This window comes from Lissotriton vulgaris, chromosome 5 (assembly GCF_964263255.1).
Source record: "Lissotriton vulgaris chromosome 5, aLisVul1.2, whole genome shotgun sequence".
In the NCBI taxonomy this organism is placed as follows: Eukaryota; Metazoa; Chordata; class Amphibia; order Caudata; family Salamandridae; genus Lissotriton; species Lissotriton vulgaris.
In genome coordinates this window covers 1,717,590,702-1,717,613,894 of record NC_141693.1, presented here as the reverse complement: position 1 = coordinate 1,717,613,894, position 23,193 = coordinate 1,717,590,702, and the positions used below count along the sequence as shown (strand labels likewise).

General features: G+C 45.0%; 1 protein-coding gene across 11 annotated transcripts in view; it reads left to right on the top strand.

The window, feature by feature from the left end:
- GRN (granulin precursor) overlaps positions 1 to 23,193 on the top strand; it is a 1,328,618-nt gene that overhangs the window by 831,660 nt on the left and 473,765 nt on the right. For all 11 annotated transcript variants that reach the window (XM_086923912.1, XM_086923907.1, XM_086923905.1 and 8 more), the window contains one exon: positions 17,494 to 17,775. In XM_086923912.1, coding sequence (XP_086780038.1) covers positions 17,494 to 17,775 — 282 coding nt within the window. The remainder of the gene's footprint in view (positions 1 to 17,493; positions 17,776 to 23,193) is intronic.

The following is a 23,193-nucleotide window of genomic DNA, read 5'->3' as shown; positions in this document are numbered from 1 at the left end:
ATGAAAAAGCAAGCAGAAAATGAATGTAGGCTGATCACTAATTACAACAAATTGCATGGATCAGTGAAGAAAATTTTGACTCGACATTGGCATGTCATTAAAAATGACCCAATTTTAGGTCACTCACTCACCAACAGACCTCTTATAGCCTTTCGAAAGGCAAGATCCTTTAAACAAATGCTAGTGAAAACCACATTGACTAAGGCAAAGAAAAAGGTAAAAAACAGAGTAATTGGTTGTCCAGAAAGGATGGGTTCCTAAAATGTAGCTAGGTAGTACAATTAAACCCGTTCATCAACAGGTGTTGCAGCATTTAAGGGCGATTAAGAATGCGGATAGATCCTATCCAGTCGCCCGACATTTCGAAAAATTCCATGAGAAGAATCCAAGCAGTCTGTCCTATTTTGTGATTGATTCCGTACCCTTGAATGAAAGAGGGGGGGATAGGGTTAAAAAGCTACGCAAACTGGAGTCATGGTACATAGTTGAACTGAATACAAAAAGCCCGTACGGATTGAATATTGAAGAGGACCTGTACACACACCTATGAATTTTGACTTAACTGCAGTATGGATATTTAAGAAAAGGCCAAGGTGCACCACTTCAACATTTAGAGGAGCTAATATATTCAATGAGGTAAACAGTAATGATCACATCAACGAAGTTTTTCTTCATATAATCTTGGGAGTTCTTTATTTAGTTCAGATGGTAAAAAAAATACAGGATCTACAGCCGACGCGTTTCGTCCACAAGGGACTTCTTCAGGGCAGAATAGTCAAATGGCGATGATGTCCCTGGTTCCTGGACCGTTGGTAAGGGATGTGTGAATATGCCCATATAGTTATGTTAATCATCCGATAGCATCATGTAGATTTGGAACTCTATCCAATTGAATAAACGGCGTTAGAGATTCAACTGTAATCAAGTCGCACCAATGATATCAGGTGTTTCAATGTCTTGTGTTCAAGCCACATCCAGAATTGAGGACAATAATCCAATAGTAGTGGAACCAGGGTAGATAGGTAATGGGGACCTGCGTTCAATATCTACTAAGATCTTTTCTTTTTTAAGCGGGAGAATATAAACAGAATTTGTATTGCCAAACAGCTCTTTGTAAAGCGTGCTATAGCATCCCCTGGTTCCTGCGTGGCTCAAAGCGATAGTGTGAGAAACGACGCCCCCTCCGTCAAGTACCGGTCTGTTCTGTGGTATATTCAGCTTCTTGTATAGCAAGAGTCATTTTTTCTGGTTTAGAGTTTATAAAATTTGTGTTATTGGTTTTAGAACTTTTTGTTTTCACATTCGAGTAATAGAACTGATGAAATTCGCCCACTTGGGCATTATTTGGAAAAACCCTTTGGTTTTGTTTCATAAGTGTGTCCGTGAGAATATTTGGGGGATTATTGGATACGAATGTAATCATTGAATATAAACCGCTTGATGTAGTCTTGGCAGAGGATTAGCCCACTTGAGCTGAATTTGTGCAAATAACTGCGAAGGTACCTTTAATGATAACTAAGATCTGAACAATGAGCGCAAATCTTTAGCCTATTTTTGTTGAATATACACCGTTATGACTACTTATTTTAAGGTTCTTTTTAAATAACATTTGATGACATTTTTGTACCAATTAACCCCGTAATGGAATTTATGTTTATACATACTATTTTTCACGGAAACCCGAATCATGGAAACCAATGTGAATCTTTCTTTCAGTTCTATGATTTCAGTTGTCACGTGATGTATCACGTGACGCCTGTGCACTTTAAATGTTTGTATGTGTTTGTTGAACTTTAATCGTGACCAAGCCTGCTGGGTCAGGCTAAACGCTTTGATAGCGACTGAAGAATAAAAGAAGGTTTTTCACCACGCTGTGTCGTCTCCTCTTCGAAAAGTTTGTCGAGGTTTTGAGCTCGTAATATATATATATATATATAGTTCTGTTATAATTACATTATCATTCAAACCTTTTAATATATATATATATTTGTATGTGTGTGTATGTGTGTGCGTATGTATGTATGTGTGTATATATAGATATATATCTATCTATCTTGTGTATATATATATATATATATATATATATATATATATATATATATATATATCTTGTACACAAGTCGGAGTTGGGCTCTACTTTTGGATGCTTGTTTGAAACTACAGGATTCTCCGTTCTTGTTATTGAGAGCCCGCCCTGCAGGGTTGGGGGCCCTCGGCAAAATGGAGCCCTTTGTACCTGTGAAATTGAGGGGGCATGACCCGCTCCTCAGCGATGTTTCTTCCTAGGGGACTCCGCAGTGCAAGTAAACCTATTTGTGCTTGGCAACTAAGTGCACTGTGCCTGTGATGCAAATTTCGAACTTTGTTTGCACGTAATTTGACATTTGCCACTGGGACATTAATTTTAATATTACGGTGCATTCTGGTGCCCGCAGTATTTGATTGGGGGTCACATGACTACTGGGAGGTTACAGACTACACTCACCTGTGAAGAAGGCATGGTCACCGAAACCGGTCGGACTTAAAGGAGTGTGGTAATGTTGCTGAACACGTGACAAATTAAAGGCATCTTGTGCGCAAGTCTGAGTTGGGCTCTACTTTTGGATATGTATGTGTATGTATGTGTATGTATGTGTATGTATGTATATATGTATGTATGTGTATGTATATATGTGTGTGTGTATGTATTGTGTGTGTGTCTCTATGTACAGATACATATATTAAGGTTTGAATGATAATGTGATTAGAACTCCCATAGGGTGAAATCTATCAGGTGCAGAGTTGTGTGTATACCAACTGCAAGGTCGTCCACTTGGAGTGTGACTCATGAGAACCGACTAGGATGTGTGGATATGAATTAAGATGCTTACTATTAACCCACTTGAGGTTTAGCTACTTTTGAAACCTAGCTAGGTAATTTGGAACTGTATTTGCAGTGAGCTGCCCTTCGATAATGTACTAACTAATTGCACATGATATTCTCCCATTGAGGATTTTGAATAATATTTTTTAAATTCCAAATCCTGGTTTGATGCTCCCAAACCTTAAACATGTTGCCACCAGAGAAAAAGCTGTATTGTAATTTGAAATATAGTTAAGTGTTAAGATGGAAGCAAGATAAAGGTGCAGGAGACTTTTGTGGCAGAGAAGTCAACCAAGACCTAAATCTTGTCAATTTATTCTATATTACATATATTTTACAAAGCAATTGTTTACATTTTTAAAGGAATTCTAAAACATTGCCAGCAATTTAAAAGGTAAATACATGCATATAATTACCAGGACAGAAGAAAACAGTGAAGTATGTATTTTCTGGCAATGCATTTGTGCGTGGTTACCATGGCAGTATAAAATAACTTTGCAATGGTGTTGAAGGTATGTGAGCAATGTAGTTATACCATTAAAACACGTCAGAGCCGTCTGTTGCATAAAACTTCATAAAATTCTCCCCCAGGGTGTTGGTGCCTGGTTTCTGAACAGCGAAAGCAAGAGTGGAAGCAGATATATGTATATATGATCTAGAGTTGGGTTCGGATGTGTGCAACTTGTTTTTGTTCGAAGAAGTCCTTTCGAGTCACAAGGTGTAGGCAATGCGCATGGGCATTGGTTCCTTAGTCAGATTGGTTTTCTCTGCCATCGGGCTCGAACATCTATAGGGGAGCTTTGGTTCGACGCCAATAGGTGTTCTCGCTGGGCCTTTGGCATCATCCCTAGTCAGTCCATACACTCCTACTTTCGTTTGTCTACCATCTGGTGTTCTTTCCACGCCATTCGTCGCCCACAAAAAAGTCTCAGCAGTGGGAATCTGCCTCTGTGACTCCAGCACCTTAGACAGTCGAGAATGTGCATATGATGGAAAGAACTCCCATTTGTTTTGTACCCTCTTGACACTCTAAGCATCCCATTACACTCTTGCACAATATTTGTAGACTGTGCCTGTCGATCACGGAGAGGAATCCTTTGCGGTGTGTCAACAGTCCGGTCTTGCCTACATCTGCATTAAGCTAAATTGGGCTGCTTACTTGCAGATTAGGAAGCCCACTTAGTTTTTCAGAATAGTAATCCTGAAGGCTTTCATGGAAGGCCTTAAGCGAGTCATCCCACCCCAAGCGCTGCCTCCTCCACCACTGTGGAATCTTGAGCATAATTCTACTCTGCATTATTGAAACATTTTAAGGCCATTCCATGCTAGATCTTTACAGGATCAATCAATTAACTGAAAAGAAAAAAAAATGCTATAGTATTGATCACAAAACTATTTACGCCACCGTAATAGATCTTAAAAAGGGCTGATTCCTAAAGCACATAATGTCATACAAGCCCAAATTCTAAAATACTTAAAACCAAAAATTGCCTTCAGGTCTGTTGTGTAAGTCCTGCTTGCAGTTGATGTTATAAGATGAAGTCCATCTATTAGTTTGAAAAATAAGTAACAAAATCTCTGTAGTTATTAAACTTTGATATGCATGTTAGTCCTTATATGAAAATGCACTGATTCTTTCAATCTTCATCAGAATTAAATCTTGTAAACTACTTAATTACACAACCACCTACTTTGAGTACATAAAATAGAAGAGGAGAAAACCTGGCAAGGAGATAATAGGTTCTCAGTAAATATGTCAAAAAAGGCACAGATAGTACATACTCCTTCAGCCAAAAACTCACTCTAGTAACAAGCCGGATAGCTTATAGAATAAGGGTGCTCTAAAAGCTGAGCCAAACTTTAGTCATGTTCCTAGGACTACATAAAGAAGTGACAGTTTGGTAGGTGATACCTTGTGTGCGAGCTCGGCAAAGCAATGTTCTTAGTCCTGGCCCCTTGATAACAGTCGTAAAAAAAACTATTGTCCACAGATGTTCATTTTTTATCGTTTTTGTGTCATTAGAGAAGTAATTTAGTTTAGGTAAACATTGCTAATCCGGGATGATTGTTTCTAAACAAAGTTTTAAAAAATGGCGGATGTGCTGCAGTTTCAGGAACCATGATCCATATTGTTTTTGTTTCTGGTTTTCCGTTGATTAAAATTAGTAAACTTGAGCAAAACCAGTGATAGAAACATTCTTTGTAAGGAGGTAATGATCCTCTGCTAACTAAAAAATCTGAAGACTCCTTCATCAAAGAAAAATGTGACAAACTAATCTTAAACAAAAGCTAGCATCAACTGTGGCTGGACAGAAGAGTTTGAGATATTGCAGAAATATGGAAAAACAAAGTTCAAAAAGAATAAAACTGATAGATGAAGAGGATTCAATATTTTATAATTAGTGGAACAAGTTGTATGAATTGGTAAAAAGCCTGGAAAAATGAGTAAAAAATTGTAAAAACCAGTGAATCACAACAAGATTCAGAGTCTTCTGAGAATGTGACAACACCCTACCCCAGTGCCCATCCACTTAGGTCGATGGCTACCCCACATCCACCTCTAACAACTGATCAGAAAGCACAGGATCTTCAATGTGTTAACTGTGGTTTAGCTAGACCAAGAGCCAGAGGGACTGATGAAAGAACAGAGTATGTGAGTCTCAAAGGGCAAACATCTTTATCTGAGGCTAGTTTCTTCCCAGATTAAGTTTTCAGCTGAGTAGCTGATCTAAATCGTGAGGTGAATGTATTAGCAGTGTATTCGTATCCCCACCCGAACTGCATGCTTGCATACATTTGGAAATATGAATGTACAATGTGCTGCAAGCAGCAATGTAACCGCCAGCCTTCAGTTAAGTTTGCAGTCTGAAAAAGCAAATTACGTTTTATAGCTACTCTTGAGTGCTGGCTATGCTTTCACATTCGGCTAGATCAGAGAAATAATGGTCAACATTGATGAAACTCTATTGATCCATAAGGAAATTAAGATTTTTCTGGTGATATACAATGACAGAGTAAGATGTTGTCCATCTAACAAAAATGACGCTCATGGTGTTCTCAGCAGATTTGATTACTAAAGTTCTTGGCCAAAATAAAATCACAGGCGGCAGTAAAATCTGATGGATCCATTTTAAGAAGCGTCATGAAAGATTTAGATTTTGAACTTAATGACAAATTTTGTGATGCCCTAGAGCTGCGCAAATTATGGGAGCCAACAAGAAGGCCTGATGTCTTAACATTTATTACATCATTATTTAATATCACCAAGGAATAACTATTACAAACTAAAGTTCTTGAGTTAGCAACTTGTTAGCAGATCATGCTGTAAAATCTTATGAATCCAAAGGCACACCACTTCCAAGTCACCTTAACAGGAAAGGATTTACAATTGCTGTTGATAATTTTGATTTTGAAGACTACTCTTTGTCTGGAACATCCAGCACACATGATACTGCCAGGGTGATTATTCAAGAGTGTGCCAATGAACTAGCTGCTGGAAAACAAGTGGTCAGCTGTAGTCCTGAACAAACAAAGCTGCAAACCTACAACCCAACTATCATGCCAGTGTGGCAGCAAAATCACTACAAGCCATCAACACTTCCCAGTCTACCAGAAAGTTTCAAAGTGGCAGGGGAAATGGATCTTCTACCCGAAACTGCAGTCCTCAAAGCTGATTTAACTGAAGTTTTCATATTGCTTATTCGGTGCGGACTGAAGGATGAAGAGAAGCGAGTTCCTCTTTGGGCTGGAATTTATGCTCTGATCGCCAATACCGTCATTCTGAAGAAGGTTGGGTTATTACCAGTAATAGAATCTCCAGTCATAAACTACCCAAAAGTATTCACTGCTCTAAACAAAATTCCAAAATGCGCAGGCTGAGCTTTAAGACCAGCCTATCCTGACAATTGTCTGCGATGAAGGTGTTTTCCGTATTGTAGTCGACATTTTTAAGAGCAATTCAGTAGAATTTGATGAGCTATATCCAGTGAAGGGCGTTTGGATAGTGAGCTAAAGAACGATGGATTAAACCCAGATTCTTGTGACTGAGCGTGAATGTTTGCATTGTTCAGCATTCCATCCATCATTTGTTCCTTTTGCCGCCCCAAGTGGTAAGGGTATGCCCAGATGTGGGTCCCGTGCTCACTGCACCACTAGATTCAAGCTAGGTTGGCTTATGAAGGGTGATGCTTCAAAACCCGTCCCAGGATGCTTGTTTCTGGCCCAGGGAGTACCAGGCTTGGCAGTTTGGGCTGGACTGTTGGCATGAGGAACAGGGTCAAGACTGATTTGCATATGGCTGGGTCCAAACTGGGGTGGCGTGGTGAGTAAAAGAACAATGGATTAAACCCAGATGCTTGTGACTGAAGGTGAATAGTTTGCATTGTTCAGCATTCTGTCCATCAGTTATTCACTGCTCTAAGAAGAGCTTGGTGGAGAAGAGCTTGTCGTGGCAGAGGCAGGCTCCATCTGCTTTGACCGCAACTACTGGCACTCGCTTGCTATTATTATTATTAAATTAAATTTGTAGAGCGCGCTGACACCATGGGTTTCCTGGCGCTATAAGACATCGAATTCCGGAGCTGAAGTTTAGTGCAGGGTGGGGGAAAGAAAGGTTTTTAGCAACTTCCTAAAATGAAGGAGGGAGCTGCTAGATTTGATGTTCAAGGGAAGGGAGTTCCAAAATTTCGGGGCAAAAAAGGCGAACCTTTGTCTACTGAATTTATTAGTTCTAGTTTTGGGTGTGATGAGTGATTTGAGATGGGTAGAGCGGAGGTTGCGGTTTGGACAGTAGGGGGTGATCAGGGAGATCAGGAAGGCAGGACTGGGGCAATTGAGGGCTTTGTATGTGAGACAGCCCAGCTTGAAGGCCACCCTTTGTTCAATTGGTAGCCAGTGGAGTTTGTACATCATAGTTCTGGCAGATTGCCATTTTGGAGATTTAAAGATGATCCGGGCTGCCTGGTTTTGGATCACCTGAAGGCGGTGGAGAAGGGTTTTGGGAAGTCCGTGATAGATGCTGTTGGAAAAGCACAAGAGAGATGATAACCTGAGTCAAGGCAGGTATGGGAAGCAGATGGCTGACCTTCCGGATCTTTCTGAGCTGGAAGGAGCAGGATGAAATCATTGAGCTAATGAGGTCGGAGGGAAAGATCGGCGTCGATTATTACGCCAAGGCTTTTTACAGAGGTGGAAGGGGTCGGCGGGGGTCCCAGTTTGTGAGGCCAGAACTGGGTGCCCCAGGAGGAGAGGCTGGAGCCTGGGAGAAGGAGCTCGGTTTTCCCGGGGTTTAGCTTCAATTGGTTGGAATTCATCCACTCTTGGATGTGGAGCATGGCAGAGTGAAAGTTGTCTATTGCATTGGGGGAGTTGAGTGGGAAAATGATCTGCAAATCGTCAGCATAGTTAAAAACTGTAATGTCCCAATTACGGAGTGAATGGAGTAGGGGACGGAGGTACAGGTTGAACAGGAGAGGTGATAGGGAGGAGCCCTGAGGGACTCCACAGGTTGTGGGGGTCTTGGGGGCTGTGTAGGGGCCTAGGCGGACGGCTTGGGATCTGTCAGACAAGAAAGAATGGATCCAGCCGAGAGCGGGTTCCTGGATGCCAGCCTGTTCGACACGGTTGAGCAGGATGTTGTGGTCAACCGTGTCGAACGCGGCCGAGTGGTCCAGGAGAACAAGATCCTGGGGGGTTCCTGAGTCTGCATTTCTTCTCAGCATGTCGAGGACAGCTAGGATGACGGTTTCAGTGGAGAATGAGGGCCTGAAGCCAGCCTGATTAGGCTCCAGATAGCAAGAGGACGCAATGAAATTGGAGAGGCATCTAGTAACATGTGCTTCGAGGAGTTTTGAGAAGTAAGGCAGAAGCGAGATGGGGCGGTAATTGGAGAGTTCCGCTGGGTCCGCGCCAGGTTTTTTTAATAGCGGGACAAGGATGGCTTCTTTGAAGGGTCTCGGGACAGTGCCTGTGCTGAGTGAACTGTTCAGGAGAGGTAAGATGCAATCAGGTAGGGAGTGACATACTCTTTGCAAGACTGAGGGTGGGCAGCTGTCGTTCGGGGAACCTGATTTTATCCGGGATGCGAGCTGTCCTAGGGAGGTAGGGTTGATAGGGGGGGATTCAGTAAAAATAGGAGTGTTATTAGAGGGGGATTCCGGGGTGGTGATCTGAGGGACGGTGAGTTAGAGCGTGGGCGACAAATTGCTGATGTTCGGTGGTGGGAAACATTAAAGGGCTGATTGGTGACTAACCTGTGTTTGCACTCCCGCCGCGTCCTTTGTGTGCGTTTGTTGCGGACGGTGAGGAGGAGCCCAGCACTTCCGGGCACACCGCAACCATGTCAGCGCTCTAGTTTCCCCGCCCCTCTCCCTACTTAATGCTGGAAGGACAGAGGACGACAAGTGGATGCGTGCAGCGGACGAGCCGGCGGCGCGCCAAAGGCAAGCCCGTCTGCGCCCGTCCGCGGACGGACGGGGACCGGGGCCAGTACCCCTGCCCAAATCGAGCACCTACCTATTCAGTATGGGAGAGAGGAACTAATACAGCTTTGCCCTCCCGTAGTGACGTCTTGCCGACACTCTATGGCCGCGATGCTACTCAGAAAGTGCCAACATTTCTCCTTCAAGGGAGGATGGGAGCAGGGCAGTCAGGTGGGCCAGAAGCTGCTTATGGGCGGACTACTCAACTGCAGATCCCTCAGTAAGCATAGCGTCGAGATTTCGGAGCTTCTCACGGATGAAAACCTTTATGTGGTGTTTCTGACTCAAACCTGGCTGGGGTCTCTTTCGGACCCCGTCATCACGAAGGCACCCTACGAGTGTACCCTGGAACCCTTACTGGTAAATAGCAGTGAGGCCAGACACTTTGAGCTAAAACTAGGCCCCAAATCCTCTGTTACTGGGATCCTCCTTTATAGATCTCCCGGAGCACTTGGGAATTTTAAGCTCAGTCTTCAAGAAGGCATTGCCCACTTGGCGATCAGGCCGAACAAACTTCTTGTGCTGGGTGATCTGAACGTGCATTTTGAAGACTCTCTGCATAAGGAGGCAGCCGAGCTGCCTCAGGACTTGCAGATCATGCGGCTGGATCTTAAATCCTGTGCCCCCACCAATCAGCTAGGTCACTTGCTAGATCCAGTGTTTGCCAGCTGGGAGGGTGTGGAGGTAGGCACGCCACTTCCAGTGCCCTGGTCGGACCATTTCCTGGTGCCTTTTAGCATTGACATAACTATGGAAGATCCACTGAAGGGAGGGACTAATAACTATCCCTGTAGAAAGTGGAAGAACTTCTCGCAAGACACCTTCAATAGGATGCTTAGGGAAGGAGGACCCCCAGGAGGGTCTGACAGTGAAAGTGCTAGTGAAAATCTGAATGAGCGCATTCTGCAGGCCCTTAACAAAGTGGCACCTCCACTACTGAAGAAATCTGACGGGAGAGCCAGAAGGCCCGCTCCTTGGTTTACTCCCACCTTTCAGAATGCAAGAGACTGTAGAGGAGTTGAAGAAAGGGTTTCAGAGCACAGGAGCGGAGGCTCTACAGAGAAGGACAGAGGAAATACCAAGTCCTACTTAGAGGGGCTAAGGCCGCCCATTATAAAACCAGAACAGGAGAGGCTGAGAACTTCTCAAAGGAACTCTTTAGAATTTATAAGGAGATCTCCACGATGGCTGGCTCGAATGCCCCCTGCAACGATTCAGTGGGGGAATGCAACAGAGTAGCAGACTACTTCTCTCTGAAGGTGAGGAACATCTATGCCTCATTTACTAGTAATCCGGGGAGTGGACTGGTTTTTGAGGAAGTGCTTGGAGACAGTGTAGTGGGACGGAAACAAACGTTTCACAGTCCCTCCTCCAGCGACCCTAAGAAGCATTTGTCTCAGCATTAAGTCTGGATCCCCCAGGGACCCTGCCCCTCCCAAGGTGCTAGGAGAGAGTTTGGAGACTCTTGAGCCTTATATTAGGCACGTTTTGGAGATCTCTTTTGTATCTCACACGCTGCCCGTGACCTGGAAAAGACCTGTGATCCTGCCGATCAAGAAAAAATCCACTCTCAGCCATGATATTCTTGAAAATCTAAGACCCATCTCCCTGCTGCCTTATGTAGCGAAGGTAGCGGAGAAAGTGGTCAATATCCAACTAATGGCGCACATGGAGGCGGCTAATCTTGCACCCCTCACAATCAGGTTTCAGGGCGGGATACTCTACAGAAACCGCTCTGTTAAGAGCCACGGAAACCATCAGGCAAGGAGTAGACGCGGGACACACCATGGCACTGATAATGCTAGACCTCAGTGCGGCGTTCGACACTGTGGCACATTTCACCTTGCTGCAGTGTCTGAACAGAGGGGGTGTCTCGGGTCCTGCGCTGGGCTGGCTGAAATCTTTTCTGACCGGGCGCAGCTTCCTGGTCCGATGTCGGTCTTTCCAGTCCAAAGAGGTTGCACTAGAGCAGGGGGTGCCTCAAGGCTCTGCCCTGAGCCCCACTCTGTTCAACTTGTACTTGTCTCCCCTGGCTGAGGTGGTGCAGGCGTTTGGAGTAATATTAGTCTCTTATCCTGACGACACCCAGCTGCTGATCTCCCTATCCCAGGCACCTTCGGCTGATGCTTCCAACTTTAAGGCATGCATGCAGGAGCTTGCCTCCTGGATGAATAAAAACTGCTTAAAGTTGAATGGAGGCAAGATCGAGGTGATGGTGGTGGGTAGAGACAAATCTTGCTGGACCGCAGATTGGTGGCCACAATGTCTAGGCCCCACCCCTATACCCTGTCTGGAGGCTAAGAATCTAGGGGTATGGTTGGATCCGGCCCTCTCTTATGAAGATCATATCCGCCGGCTAGTGGGGAAATGTTTTGGTGTTCTAAAAACTCTTAACAAAACACTTGATCTGCTCCCGCTAGAGGTCAGACAGACGATGACGCACACTCTTATTACTTCCCGTCTGGATTACGGGAATGTTTTATATCTGGGTGCTTCAGAAAAGAATCTTAGACAGCTACAAGTCCTGCAGAATGCTGCAGCACGATTGATTTTGAGACTACCCAGAAGGGTGGCGTCTAAACCAGCCCTTGAAGCTCTTCATTGACTTCCAGTCAAGAAAAGGGTGTTGTTTAAATCCCTTATCTGTCATCGCATCCTCTGGCATAAGGCTCCAATGTACCTGGGAAACCTGATCACTAGGTATGTACCGGGCAGAGCGTTTAGGTCAGGCGGGACAGGGCAGCTAGAAATCCCTAGGATTAAGAAACGAGAATGGGCGGCCGCTCATTTCGCCTCTTAGCTGCACAAAACTGGAACAAACTCCCGGTCTGTCTGAGGATGGAAAAATCGGAGACCAGGTTTAGGAGCCTTCTTAAAACTCACCTGTTCGCCACCTAGTTCTCTGTGATTAGTTATGGGCTTGTGCTTTCTTCTTCTACTGAACTGGCTCTCTCTCTCTCTCCACAGCGCGGGGACACGCCGAGAAGGCGTAACCAGGCGCTTTATAAACTTCCTTATTATTATTCCTTTTGCATTTTTTTATCAAGGCACATATTCTTACGGGTGATGACACTATGAGCAAAGTTGAAATATAACTCTGAGCTTTAACTGCTGAACCTGTGAAGTTTCAAAATGGATTTTAGAAGCTGACTTTAGAGACAAATAAAAAATACCTTGTATATGTTTAGAAAGCGAGTTCTGACTGTCGCACGTTTGACTATCTTCATTACAGTGAGCTCAAAAGATTGTTCTTGCTAAGTGACCTTTCACTGACGTTCTAATCTGTTTGTGGACACATTAAATGAGCGTTCTACTTGGTCAGAGTATGTTAATGTTTTTAGATCATTCCTATGTAGAGAAAGATCCATGTTAATTTGGTTGGGAAGATATTGATGGGGTGTTAAACTTATTACATTTCTGAAACCTCTACCCACAGAAATTACACATACATGTAAAACATGTGCTATAAAAAGATGTCCCTGTCAATATGCTCTTCTGTAAATGTACCACGCGCGATTGCTGAAACAAAGGAAGTGAACTAGAAAATTGTGTCAAACAGTAGTGTTAAACATTTGCTTTTTCCTGTTCAGGTCATAAACATGGTTTTGTGTATACATAAAAGGATTAAAAACCAATATTTGTTTAATTTCCATATATCTCTTCTTCCTCTATTATAGCCGCCATTTTGGAAAATGGCAGAAGGGTTGCTCGGAGTTATTTTCTGTCTCTATAAGACTTCTTGACCCCCCCCCAAAAACCTATGTTTTGACTTCAAAAGGAAGTATGTAGTTCTCATGGTTCTTGAAATATTACATCACTGCAACACATCCGCCATTTTTACAAATGTTGTCCTGAAATATTTGGCACTGAACAGCAATGTCTGCTAAAGCTAAACTACTAATCTAAAAGCACAAATCAAAAATGAGAATTTCTGGACAGCAATTCTTTTACGGAGGTATATCAGGGGGCCAGGATTCTCAGCCAGCCCATTTCGAATTCAAACAAACGTCACAATTCTTCAAAACCACAAATTGACAAATGGTTCTTTGCTTCTGGACATTCTAGGGGATTGTGGAGCAGGTACACTGACACAATCGCACACTGATTTTGTGAAAGGATATGACTTTAAAGTTAGCAGCCCACAAAATTGTGAGGCTATTATCAGCAACATCAAATTGCCATTATAGGCCTCTTTCTTGAACATGCTTGAATACACATCAAAAACACTACTACTTCAATATGACTAAATGGAAGCTCAAATCGATCTGCACACCCTAGCAAGGCGTATTGTCAGGATTGATTTCAAACTGGAACACCTGAATGAACGTTTTAGTTTGGCTAAAACAGAACCAGTCAGCAAAGTGTGTGAATGCTCACCAATCCTAAACTAATTGGAAACTCTCCCAAAGGTTCTGGGCGCTTTTGTTCACTAAAAGTATCAGCACGACAGACAATGCCACTGTCATCACCACAGCATTAGAACATAGTAAAGAAACAAGCTTACCTGTGTAGAACCTTAAGTTGAAGATAGAGGTGGGTATAGGCACCCCAGGGCTCATGGAATGTTGGGAGAAAGCAGGTTAACCATTCTGAGTTTCTAAAGGTAATGGAGTATCTTTGACACATCGCCATGCTCCTTGTTGCTTTCTACTATGCAGCTGATATGGGGTAACCTTCTGTCTTGAAGGTAAACTCAGTCGATCAAGGTTGTCCCAAGCAGACCATTTCAGCAGATGACTTTAGTGGTTTTTCTGTTAGAGGGGTCACTTATTCCTGGGCACTTGCAAACAAATAAGATTCCCCTTTCTCCACAGGTCTTTTTGACTGATGTGGACTCAGTCTGGTAGGAGAGTGGCGATGCAGCAGGATCACACATTTGAATGTTGACTGTGTCTTTGGCTGGTGTACATGACCTCCTTAGTCTCGTCTTAGTTATTTATTTTTACATTTTTCATGTGAACATATTGGCACTAAAACAGCAGCAGCTAGCAAAGAAAGAGGAATGAGCAGAAAAATATTCCAGTATGAAGATTAAAGATTGCTTTTCAAAAGTTTAGGAAATCATGAATGCTAGTTAGTCCAAATACACAGGGTAGGTTGTTCCAGAATGTGGTGGCCTAGGACTTTAAAAACGTGCCTCCTATTGAGGCCTGGCATAAACAGGGTATTTGAAGAAGTGCCCAAAACTAGATGTATGAGCTTTGGCCTGGGTGGTAGTAAAAAGTCAGAGAGGACCACATCTTGTAACCAGAGATATAGAAGGCCTGATGGGTAATACATTGAGCTTTAATTTGAATGGTCTTCCTGATGAGTAGGCAGTGTAGGTCCTGTTGTTCCTCTGAGAAATTATGTCCTCACACTGGCTGCCTGTCATGCAGCCATGTATTGAAGCCTCTGAAGATAGCCTAGTTGATAATCTTGTAGGACCAGATGTCGAAGATTTTTCTAATCCAGCCGGGACAGTGTGATGGCACTAATTGTTCTTGCTCAGTTACTCTGGTAAAAAGGGCAGATTCTTTTTTAAAGTTTATAGAATAGCGAAACAAGAAGCCCAGATTTGATGAGTCTGTGTATTGGAGGGAAAGGTTTTAATTGTGTATTCGAGGGAAAGGTATTAATAGGTTCAGCAACAAATGTTTGTGGCATGTGTCGCTGTAGATACACATGCTCTGTATACTCCTATCATCCAATGTTGCGCTTGGATGTGTACGACTTGTTTTTCTTTTAGAAAGTCTTTCGAGTCATGAGGTAAAGTGACTCCTCCTATGACTGTAATGCACATGAGCATCAGCTCCCTTGTTAGATGTTTTTCTTCCGCCTTCGTGGTTGGACGTGCTTCGCCTGGGCTCTGAGTTGACCTGCCTGCTGCTCTTAATCGGGGCCTCTCGAGTCTCCTGATAGCTTTGGACAATCCTTTTCTACATCATATTTCTTCACCTCCATTGTGGTCCTTTCATTGAATTCGATTATTTGGGTTTGTCAATGCCCCGACTGTGGACCTTGCCCCCCTCTGACCTATTTTGTCTGGTTTCATGCTCCACAATGCAATTGGTGCCGGGAAAAACACCTTTTAGCTATGTTCCTTAATGCAGACTCCAGGTGTTCGTTAGTAGATCAACCTGCAGTTTGTAATTGGTTTGTTGACGGAGCATGGCAAGGCCGCCTCCTCAGCTGCCTGACTTGTCTTCTGCTCTAAAAAGACCATCCAGGACGGTCAGTGCTCTGCCTACATGTGGGGTGATTGAGCGGTGATAGGACAGTTTTCTATCTTCTACCCAAGTCTGTATCGTCCTCTTGGTGTCCGGTGTACCTTCACCAAGACTGTATATACCTGCCATTGGGGTAAGTCTGTGGCATGGTATGCAGCTAAACAGATTGATCCATTTTCTGCTCCCCCTTCTCAGGTTCTTATGTTTGTTCTCTCTCTTGCCCAGCAGGGCTTGGCTTTGAACACCTTAAAGATTCTTTCTGCCATCTCGGCATGTCTGCATTTGCACGATCAGCCATCCTTTCTCAAGTGCCCAATTGTACATTGGTTTCTGATAGGTCTCCAACTCTTGTTCCTACTTTCTCCCTTCATCATGCCTCCGTGTGGACCTAAATTTAGTTTTAACCTTTCTAATGTGTGCTCCCTCTTATCCACTACACAACTGTCCTATCGGGCTCCTACCTATCAAGATGGCCTTTCTAGTGGCAGTAAAATTACAGTAAGCGTCAAGCCTTGTCATCTACGCCTCAGTTTCTCAATATCTTCCCAGACAAGCTGGTTCTTCACTAGAGCTTCCTTCCTACCGAAGGTGGCAACTCCCTTTCAGTTTGGCCAAGCTAGACCCAGCCTACCTTTTATGCTCCGCCTCATCCGTCTAAGGAAGAGCAGCAACTCCACCAGCTGGCCCCAAAAAGCATTGTTGTTCTAAGTTTACCGCATAAGAGTTGTCCGTGAATGACCAACTCTTTGTGTGGTGTGCCAGAGCCCCGAATGGGGAGGCATTACAAAATGGACCATCTCGCGGTGGATCATCCTCTGCATCAAAATCTTTTTATTGGCCTAGAAGCAACCCCCTACTAGCACGCGAAGTCCTCGTCCTTGACATCTGCCTAGCAGCAATGTGGGCCTCCGTGCACAAGTTTACCAAGCACTACTGCCCGGACATTCCGGCACATATGTACGGCACTTCGCTTGTTCAGTCCTGCAGGACTTAAGTTTGAAATAGTTTTGCCTAGCCTCTTCAAGAGCTGTATTGCTTGGGTATGTTTTCTAAGGTAAGGAATCTGCAGCTAAAGTCTCCATCAGCTGAACCAGTTTCTTACCTGCGGTAGCGCCTTATCCGGTAGACTGTCTCGCCGCAGATTCCTAACCGACTTACCCATCCTCCAACCCTATGAACTGATTTGAAGACTTAAGGATTTTTCCCTTTCACAGCCATGTTTTTCACTCACCTCTAGCAGTACTCTTCGTGACTCTGCGCTTCTGGCGTGGAAAGTTCTAAATAAAACTGATCTAGGCGCCCTAGGGTGGCACTTCTATACGGTCACTTCCTGCACAGATTACGCCACACTGAGCCGAATTAGGCAAGCTACCAGTGCGCAGGGGTACTGCTGTAAAAAAAAAAAAAGTTAAAAAAACTTCTGGTTCCAATCTGCGGCTAGGTGGTCTATACCAGATAAGGTGTTTTAACTAAGGTAAGTAAAGGCTATAGCTAATTGGTTCAATGGCAACACTTTTGTAAGATGCAATTCTTGGATCATTAAAGTTGCAACAAAGTACAGCGAAGAGTGTAGCCCTGACATTTACTATTAAAAGCATTTGGTGAAGCAAATGGTGTATTTACACCAATGGTGGATTGTTACACAGTGTGTAGACTATGCACAGTGCCATTGCAACATGGTCGCTTGCTGCTGTGTTTAAGTTTTTTCAGTTTTTCTGCAATTTCTTCTAATTGCTCTTGCATATGTTTGTTGGATGGTTTGATGTTTTATTGCTGATGAGTCATGAATGTGAGCGGGTTGTTTAACAGATGATGGTTTGCAAAAATGAGCGACAGAATGCATGTGTTTTTTAGTGCCCAAACTCACCAGTGAAGAAGGGGGCTGTCCAATGTTTACGCCTGACCTATTGACATTGATCGTCATTGTTTTAATTTCTTTCAGGCTGTGTGCTGTTCTGACCATGTGCACTGCTGTCCAAACGGTTTCACCTGCAATGTAGAGCAAGAAACCTGCACTCAAGGGGAGCTCTCCGTGCCCTGGCTCATCAAGAACAAGCTTCACAAGGAAGATGTTGCTCATGTTGCACATGCCCCAGAGGCGCCACATGCCCCAGAGGCGCCACATGCTCCAGATGTGCTTTGTGACAAAACCTCTACCTGCCCAGAGGGGAACACATGTTGTAAATCAAAGTTGGGTCTTTGGTCATGCTGCCCTGCTCCTAGTGTAAGTTTACTTTCATTGGAAATATGTGGTCATATGTCACTTTTGTCTCTGCATAGTTTCCCAGTTGATTAAGTGTGTTGAATGTAGATACAGCTAATCTATCTTTTACTATGGTTGAGCATCACTTGGTTTTAAAGAACGTTAAAGCCTTGCACACTGATAGAATACGCTCTATACTAGAAAAAGATGCCATTTGGGGCTAAGGTACTTATCAACTAAAGCAAATTAAAAACAAAACTTGAAAGTACACTAATCTTCAAATTACAAAAAAAATCTGATCTAGGGCTATGCTAGCAGAAAAGTCTTGTAATAACACAATATATTCTTGAACTTCATCACACCCCCCCATGCACAGGTTTTGCTTTCATGGAAACTCTTGCACAGGAACTCCAGCAAAACATTATTGTTGTGCCTACAGCTTGTTTTCGTCATCTGACTGTTCCGTGTGGTGCCACAAGGGTTGATAGATGAAGCATGAGCCTTCTAGGTGAAGGTATTTTGTTGATTGTAAATTAATGATGGGAAAAGTTCTTGCATTTTCTTGAGCAGTGCATAAGACCGTTTTCGTAGCTCCAATTTACTTAGATCCATGGTGGGCTTTAAAACGTACATTTATTTCCGGACTGTGGAGTTTATTTACTGTTTAATACCTGCAGTTTCCTTTGTCTGTGCATTACAATGTTCAGCGAAGTAGAGTTCTGCTTAGCCATAATTCTTCCTTCACTCTATTCAGGAAGTATAGGCAATTAAATGGCTGGTATGAATAGTTGGGGGGAGCAGGAGGTTGGGGGAGGGTTTAATTAAGAAAGGATGTTAATCTCAGGTACTGTGCTCAAAATGTTTCTTTAATAACCTGGTCATATATGCCCTGTGTTAACTACGATACCGGATGGATTAGCCATTTAGAATAGCAGTCTGTTTCATTCAGTTTCCTTGATAGACTGTTAGTTGTAGATTCCGAACCTAAAAATTTCCCCCAGGTGTCTCAGTCTAGGTCTGGAGCTTTTTTCTTCAGCAGTATCCCTGCGTGTCATTAGGTGGCATTGGTCGGCTCTGGGTCCATCATGGGCACCGGGTTGATGTTGCGGGACCTGCATGGACACCGCCCATGCGCACTGGTGTCAGTTCTTTGCTTTTCTGCACCAGCCTAGGGCAGATCCAGAGAGAGCTACCCCAAGCCAGTTTTTGGCTAACTTTTTTTGACTTTTTGTCAACGCCCGGTGCATCACGGATGTCCCAGCTAAGGACCGGCTTCAAGCCATGTGGTTTCTACCTCCGGATTATGGTTGACGGATCTCTACCTTGTGTGCCTTGAGGGTCTGGAGCTCGACCACAACTTGAAGTTGTGCTCGGACTGCCGGGCAATGAACCTGAAGGCTTTATGGGAGTGATCCCGGAAGCTGCTGGAAGCCTGGTGCTTGGCTCCACATCACTCTTGTTCAAGGGTAAGGTCTCGAATGATTTCGGAGCCCACACTTCTCGCACTCTGAGTAGTCTGGTAAATCTTTGGGTAAGTCAGAGAAGCACAAGATGTCGTCTTAGAAGCACAGGCGTTCTTAGAGTTCTCCCTGCTCGTTGTCCGAAGCGATGCAGGATCCAGAGTGTCGTCACTCCCAGACTCCGTCTCCAGAGCCTACTTCTGAGATTGCTCCGCGCCTCCCTTCTTTTCCGTGAGCCGGAGCATCTCCTGCCAAGATCCAGAAGTTCTATGAGGCCTTGTAGCTTATATTTGGGCAGCCCGTCTCTGACACTCATTCGGAACCGCGGAGGTGGTTGGGGCCCTGGGACTTCGATGCTAGCGGCTTTCCTTGTGGATCCTGGCCTGGATCCGGATCGATGCAGCTCTATATCACTTGACCTTTCCCGACGTTGCTCCAGACGACAATACTTCTGGTGCAGACTGTCTCTCTGGTCGGTGCCAACCACATCCTCATCTCCGAAGTGGACAGGGAGCTTTCGTTCATATGTTCATTCCTGGCATTCCTTTTGGGCCAGAAGGTGAGGAGGAAGAAGAATGGGAGAGGCTGCTGGACTCATTAACTGAATGGACCTGGGTGATGCCAGTGTTCTGGACAATTCCCCTGACACTAGCTTGCTTTCTCCCCTACGATGGCTACGGAGGAGAAAGCTTCCTGTACCGTGGTGGTGCGGGCAGCCGAGGTACTCGGCTTTGAGCTCCTTATGGGGGCAGTCAGAGGTCAAACAGAGGTGCTTCAGCCTGTGGCTTCCTCTTCTGAACCCCTATTTTCGTTCAATGAAGACTTCAGACGTCCTTCTTGGCACTTGGTGCAAGTCTTGCTCAGCCGCTACTGTGGATAGGACGATTGCCCACCTCCACCGCCCCGGACAACTCTGCGTTCCTGACCCAGCACTTCTCCTCTTAGAGCTTGGTAGTCCAAGCTTCTTCATCAAAATTTGCATTCACTTCTACTCCCCAAGATAGGGAATCCAGGAGGCCGGACCATCTTCCTGCAGCTTGTCCTTGTGATTAGTGAATACCACATACCTCTTGGTCCGATACTCCCATACTACATAGGATACTACTGCACAGGTGCTGCCATTGTGCCCGGAGGAGGCCCGGGCCGTTCTCTCTCAAGCAGTTGCAGATGGGAGAGACTCAGCCAAATAAACCATACAGTGTGGACTGGATACCACTCACGCACTGGGCAGAATGAATACCACATCGGTAGCTGTTATAAGCTATACCTGCTTGATGACTTCTGAGGGGATGTTTAGTCTTCCTTGAAGGACATGCCCTTTGATGGCACTTGGCCTTTTTGGTAATGAGGCAGACTCAGCGCTTGAGTGCTTCAAGGATTTGCGAGCTACAGCCAGATCCTTGGGCCTCACACCTACCTCACGTCCACCTCAGTCTTCCTTTCGTGGCTATGGAAGGGATACCGAGGCACAATCACACAAGCTGTCCAGCCTGTGCTTGGCTGTGAGACCCAGCGTCCATGTGGATCAGGGAGCCACCCCTCCTTCAATCCTTCCTGGACTGACATTTCAGGTCTATCCGCTGGAAATCCATCACGTCTGACAGTGGGATCGGCAAATTGCCCCAAAGGGGCTACTCCCTCCCCTTAGATACTACCCCTCCTTCCGTGCTACTTTCTTATGATCGTATGACGGAGGATCATTCGGCACTTCCCATAAAGGAAGTATTGTATCTTTTGGCCAAGGCAGCTATATAGAGGGTCACTGTGCCAGAAGTAGGTCGTAGTTATTCCCACTATTTTCTGGTACCCAAGAAGGACGAAGGCCAGCTTCCTATCTTAGACGTCCAGGCCCTCAACTTCTTCCTTTGGAAGAAGTTCAAAATGTTCACCCTAGCCCAAGTTCTGTCATCACTCGACCCAGGAGACTGGCTGGTGGCATTGGACTTGCAGGACGCTTATTTTCATATACCCATCCTGCTGGCCCACATATGTTCCCTCTGGTTTACTGTGGGCCACAAGCACTTTGAGTACATCTTGCTCCTCTTTAGCCCTACCAGTACCCCTCAGGTGTTCACAAAGGTGAAGGCGGTGGTCTCAACTCATCTGTGCAGATCAGGGGGTTCCAGACTTCTCCTATCTCGAAGACTGGCTGTTGAAGGCGGGCTCGCCCGAGGCTGTTGTCTCACACCTCTAGACTATGGTAGACCATCTTCTGGGGTTCACTATCAGCGTGCTGCAGTCACACCTGACTCCCTCTGACTCTCCCTTTCATCTTTGGGATTCTGGACACAGCCTAGTTTTGGGCCTATCCTACCGAGCAGTGGGTCTGGGCTATTCGGGATATGTTACTGATGTTTCAGCCTCTGTCCTGGGAATGACTGAGGCTGCTGGGCCCCATGGCCTCCTGCATCCTGCTGGTGGATCATGCCATGTGTCCTATGCAGGCTCTACAGTGGGACCTCATATTCCAGTGAGTGCAGAATGTCCAGATCTCGGAGCGTACGTGCACCAACTGCAGTGGTGGCTAACAAACCTATATTTGGTCAGAGGTAGATCCCTGTTTCTTTCCCACCCAGATCTAACAGTGTTGACAGATGTGTCACTTTTTGTAATGGGCAGCCAAGTGGCGGAAATCAGAGGAGTCTTGCCTCCGTTGCAACCTTTTGGAGTTCCGGGCGATCAGTCCGGCACTGAAACAATTCTTTCCCTCTCTGTGGAAACTGGGCACCACCGCCATGTGGTACTGCAACTAACCTGGCCAGAATGGGTCCTGGACCTTTTGTCAAGAGGCTCTCTGCCTCTGGACATGGCTGGAACACTAGGACAGAACTCCGGTGGTTCAACGCCTGGTGGACTCCGTGACACCAGGGCAGATTAACTCAGCCATCAGGGCCTAGTCTATCTTGAATGGCGTCTCAATCAGGAGGTGGCATAAGGTCTTTTTCATCGGTGCGGATAGCCTCTGTTCGCCTCTGAAGAGAAGGTGCTGTGTCCACAGTTTTGCAGGTTGGAGTTTCCAATTCAGCGCTTGCTCTGCGACTTTTACTTTCAAGTGAAGAGCTTTGGCCTCCTGTACATCTTTCCACCTGTCTCACTTCTGCCCAGAGTGCTCAAGATGATAAAGCCCGATCAGGCTCAAGTAATTCTCATAGCTCCGACTAGGCAGGAAGTGTCTGGTACCCTGACCTTATAAGCATGGCCTTCAATCCTCCGATCAGATTTCCATTTCGGGAGGATCTTCTGTCACAGCAAGGATAGGTTCTTCACCTGAACCTGTCCAGTCTCTACCTCCTTGAGTAGAGATTGAACGGAGGCAGTTGACAGCTTTCGACCTTCCACCTGAAGTCTGTGATGTTATCTTGGCAGCCAGGCGATCCTTCACTAAAACTGTATACACCTGTAGATAGAACAGGTTTGTGGCATGGTGCACAGCAAAAGCGGTTGGCCCGACCCCCACCCCCTCTCTCTGCTCCTCTATCAAAGGTCCTTTTGTATATTCTTTACTTGGCGCAGCAGGGATCTGCATTGGGCACTCTTAAAGGATAAATTGCAGCCACCTCTGCTTTTCTTCGGCTGCCAGATCAGCTGCCTTAATTCACATCGCCTATTGTGTTAGATTATTTAAGGGCCTAACATCTGTTCCCTCCATCTCCTTTTGTAATGTCCCAATGGGACTTAAATCTGTTTCTTACCTTTCGTGTGCTTTCTTCGAGCCTCTTCATAACTGTCCCCTCAGGTTGCTGACTCTCAAAACTGCATTTCTTGTTGCCATCACTTCTGCTCACAGGGTGAGCGAGCTGCAGGCTTTATCTTCTAAGCCCCCTTTTCTATTTGTTTGTATGGATAGAGTGGTGCTTCGGACCAAGTCTTCATTCATTCCGAAGGTTGTCACGCCATTTCATGTGGGACAATCTGTAGGAAGCTGGTTCTGTATATACTGTACCAAAGTAAGGTATACTGTACACAGAGTCCAGGGAGT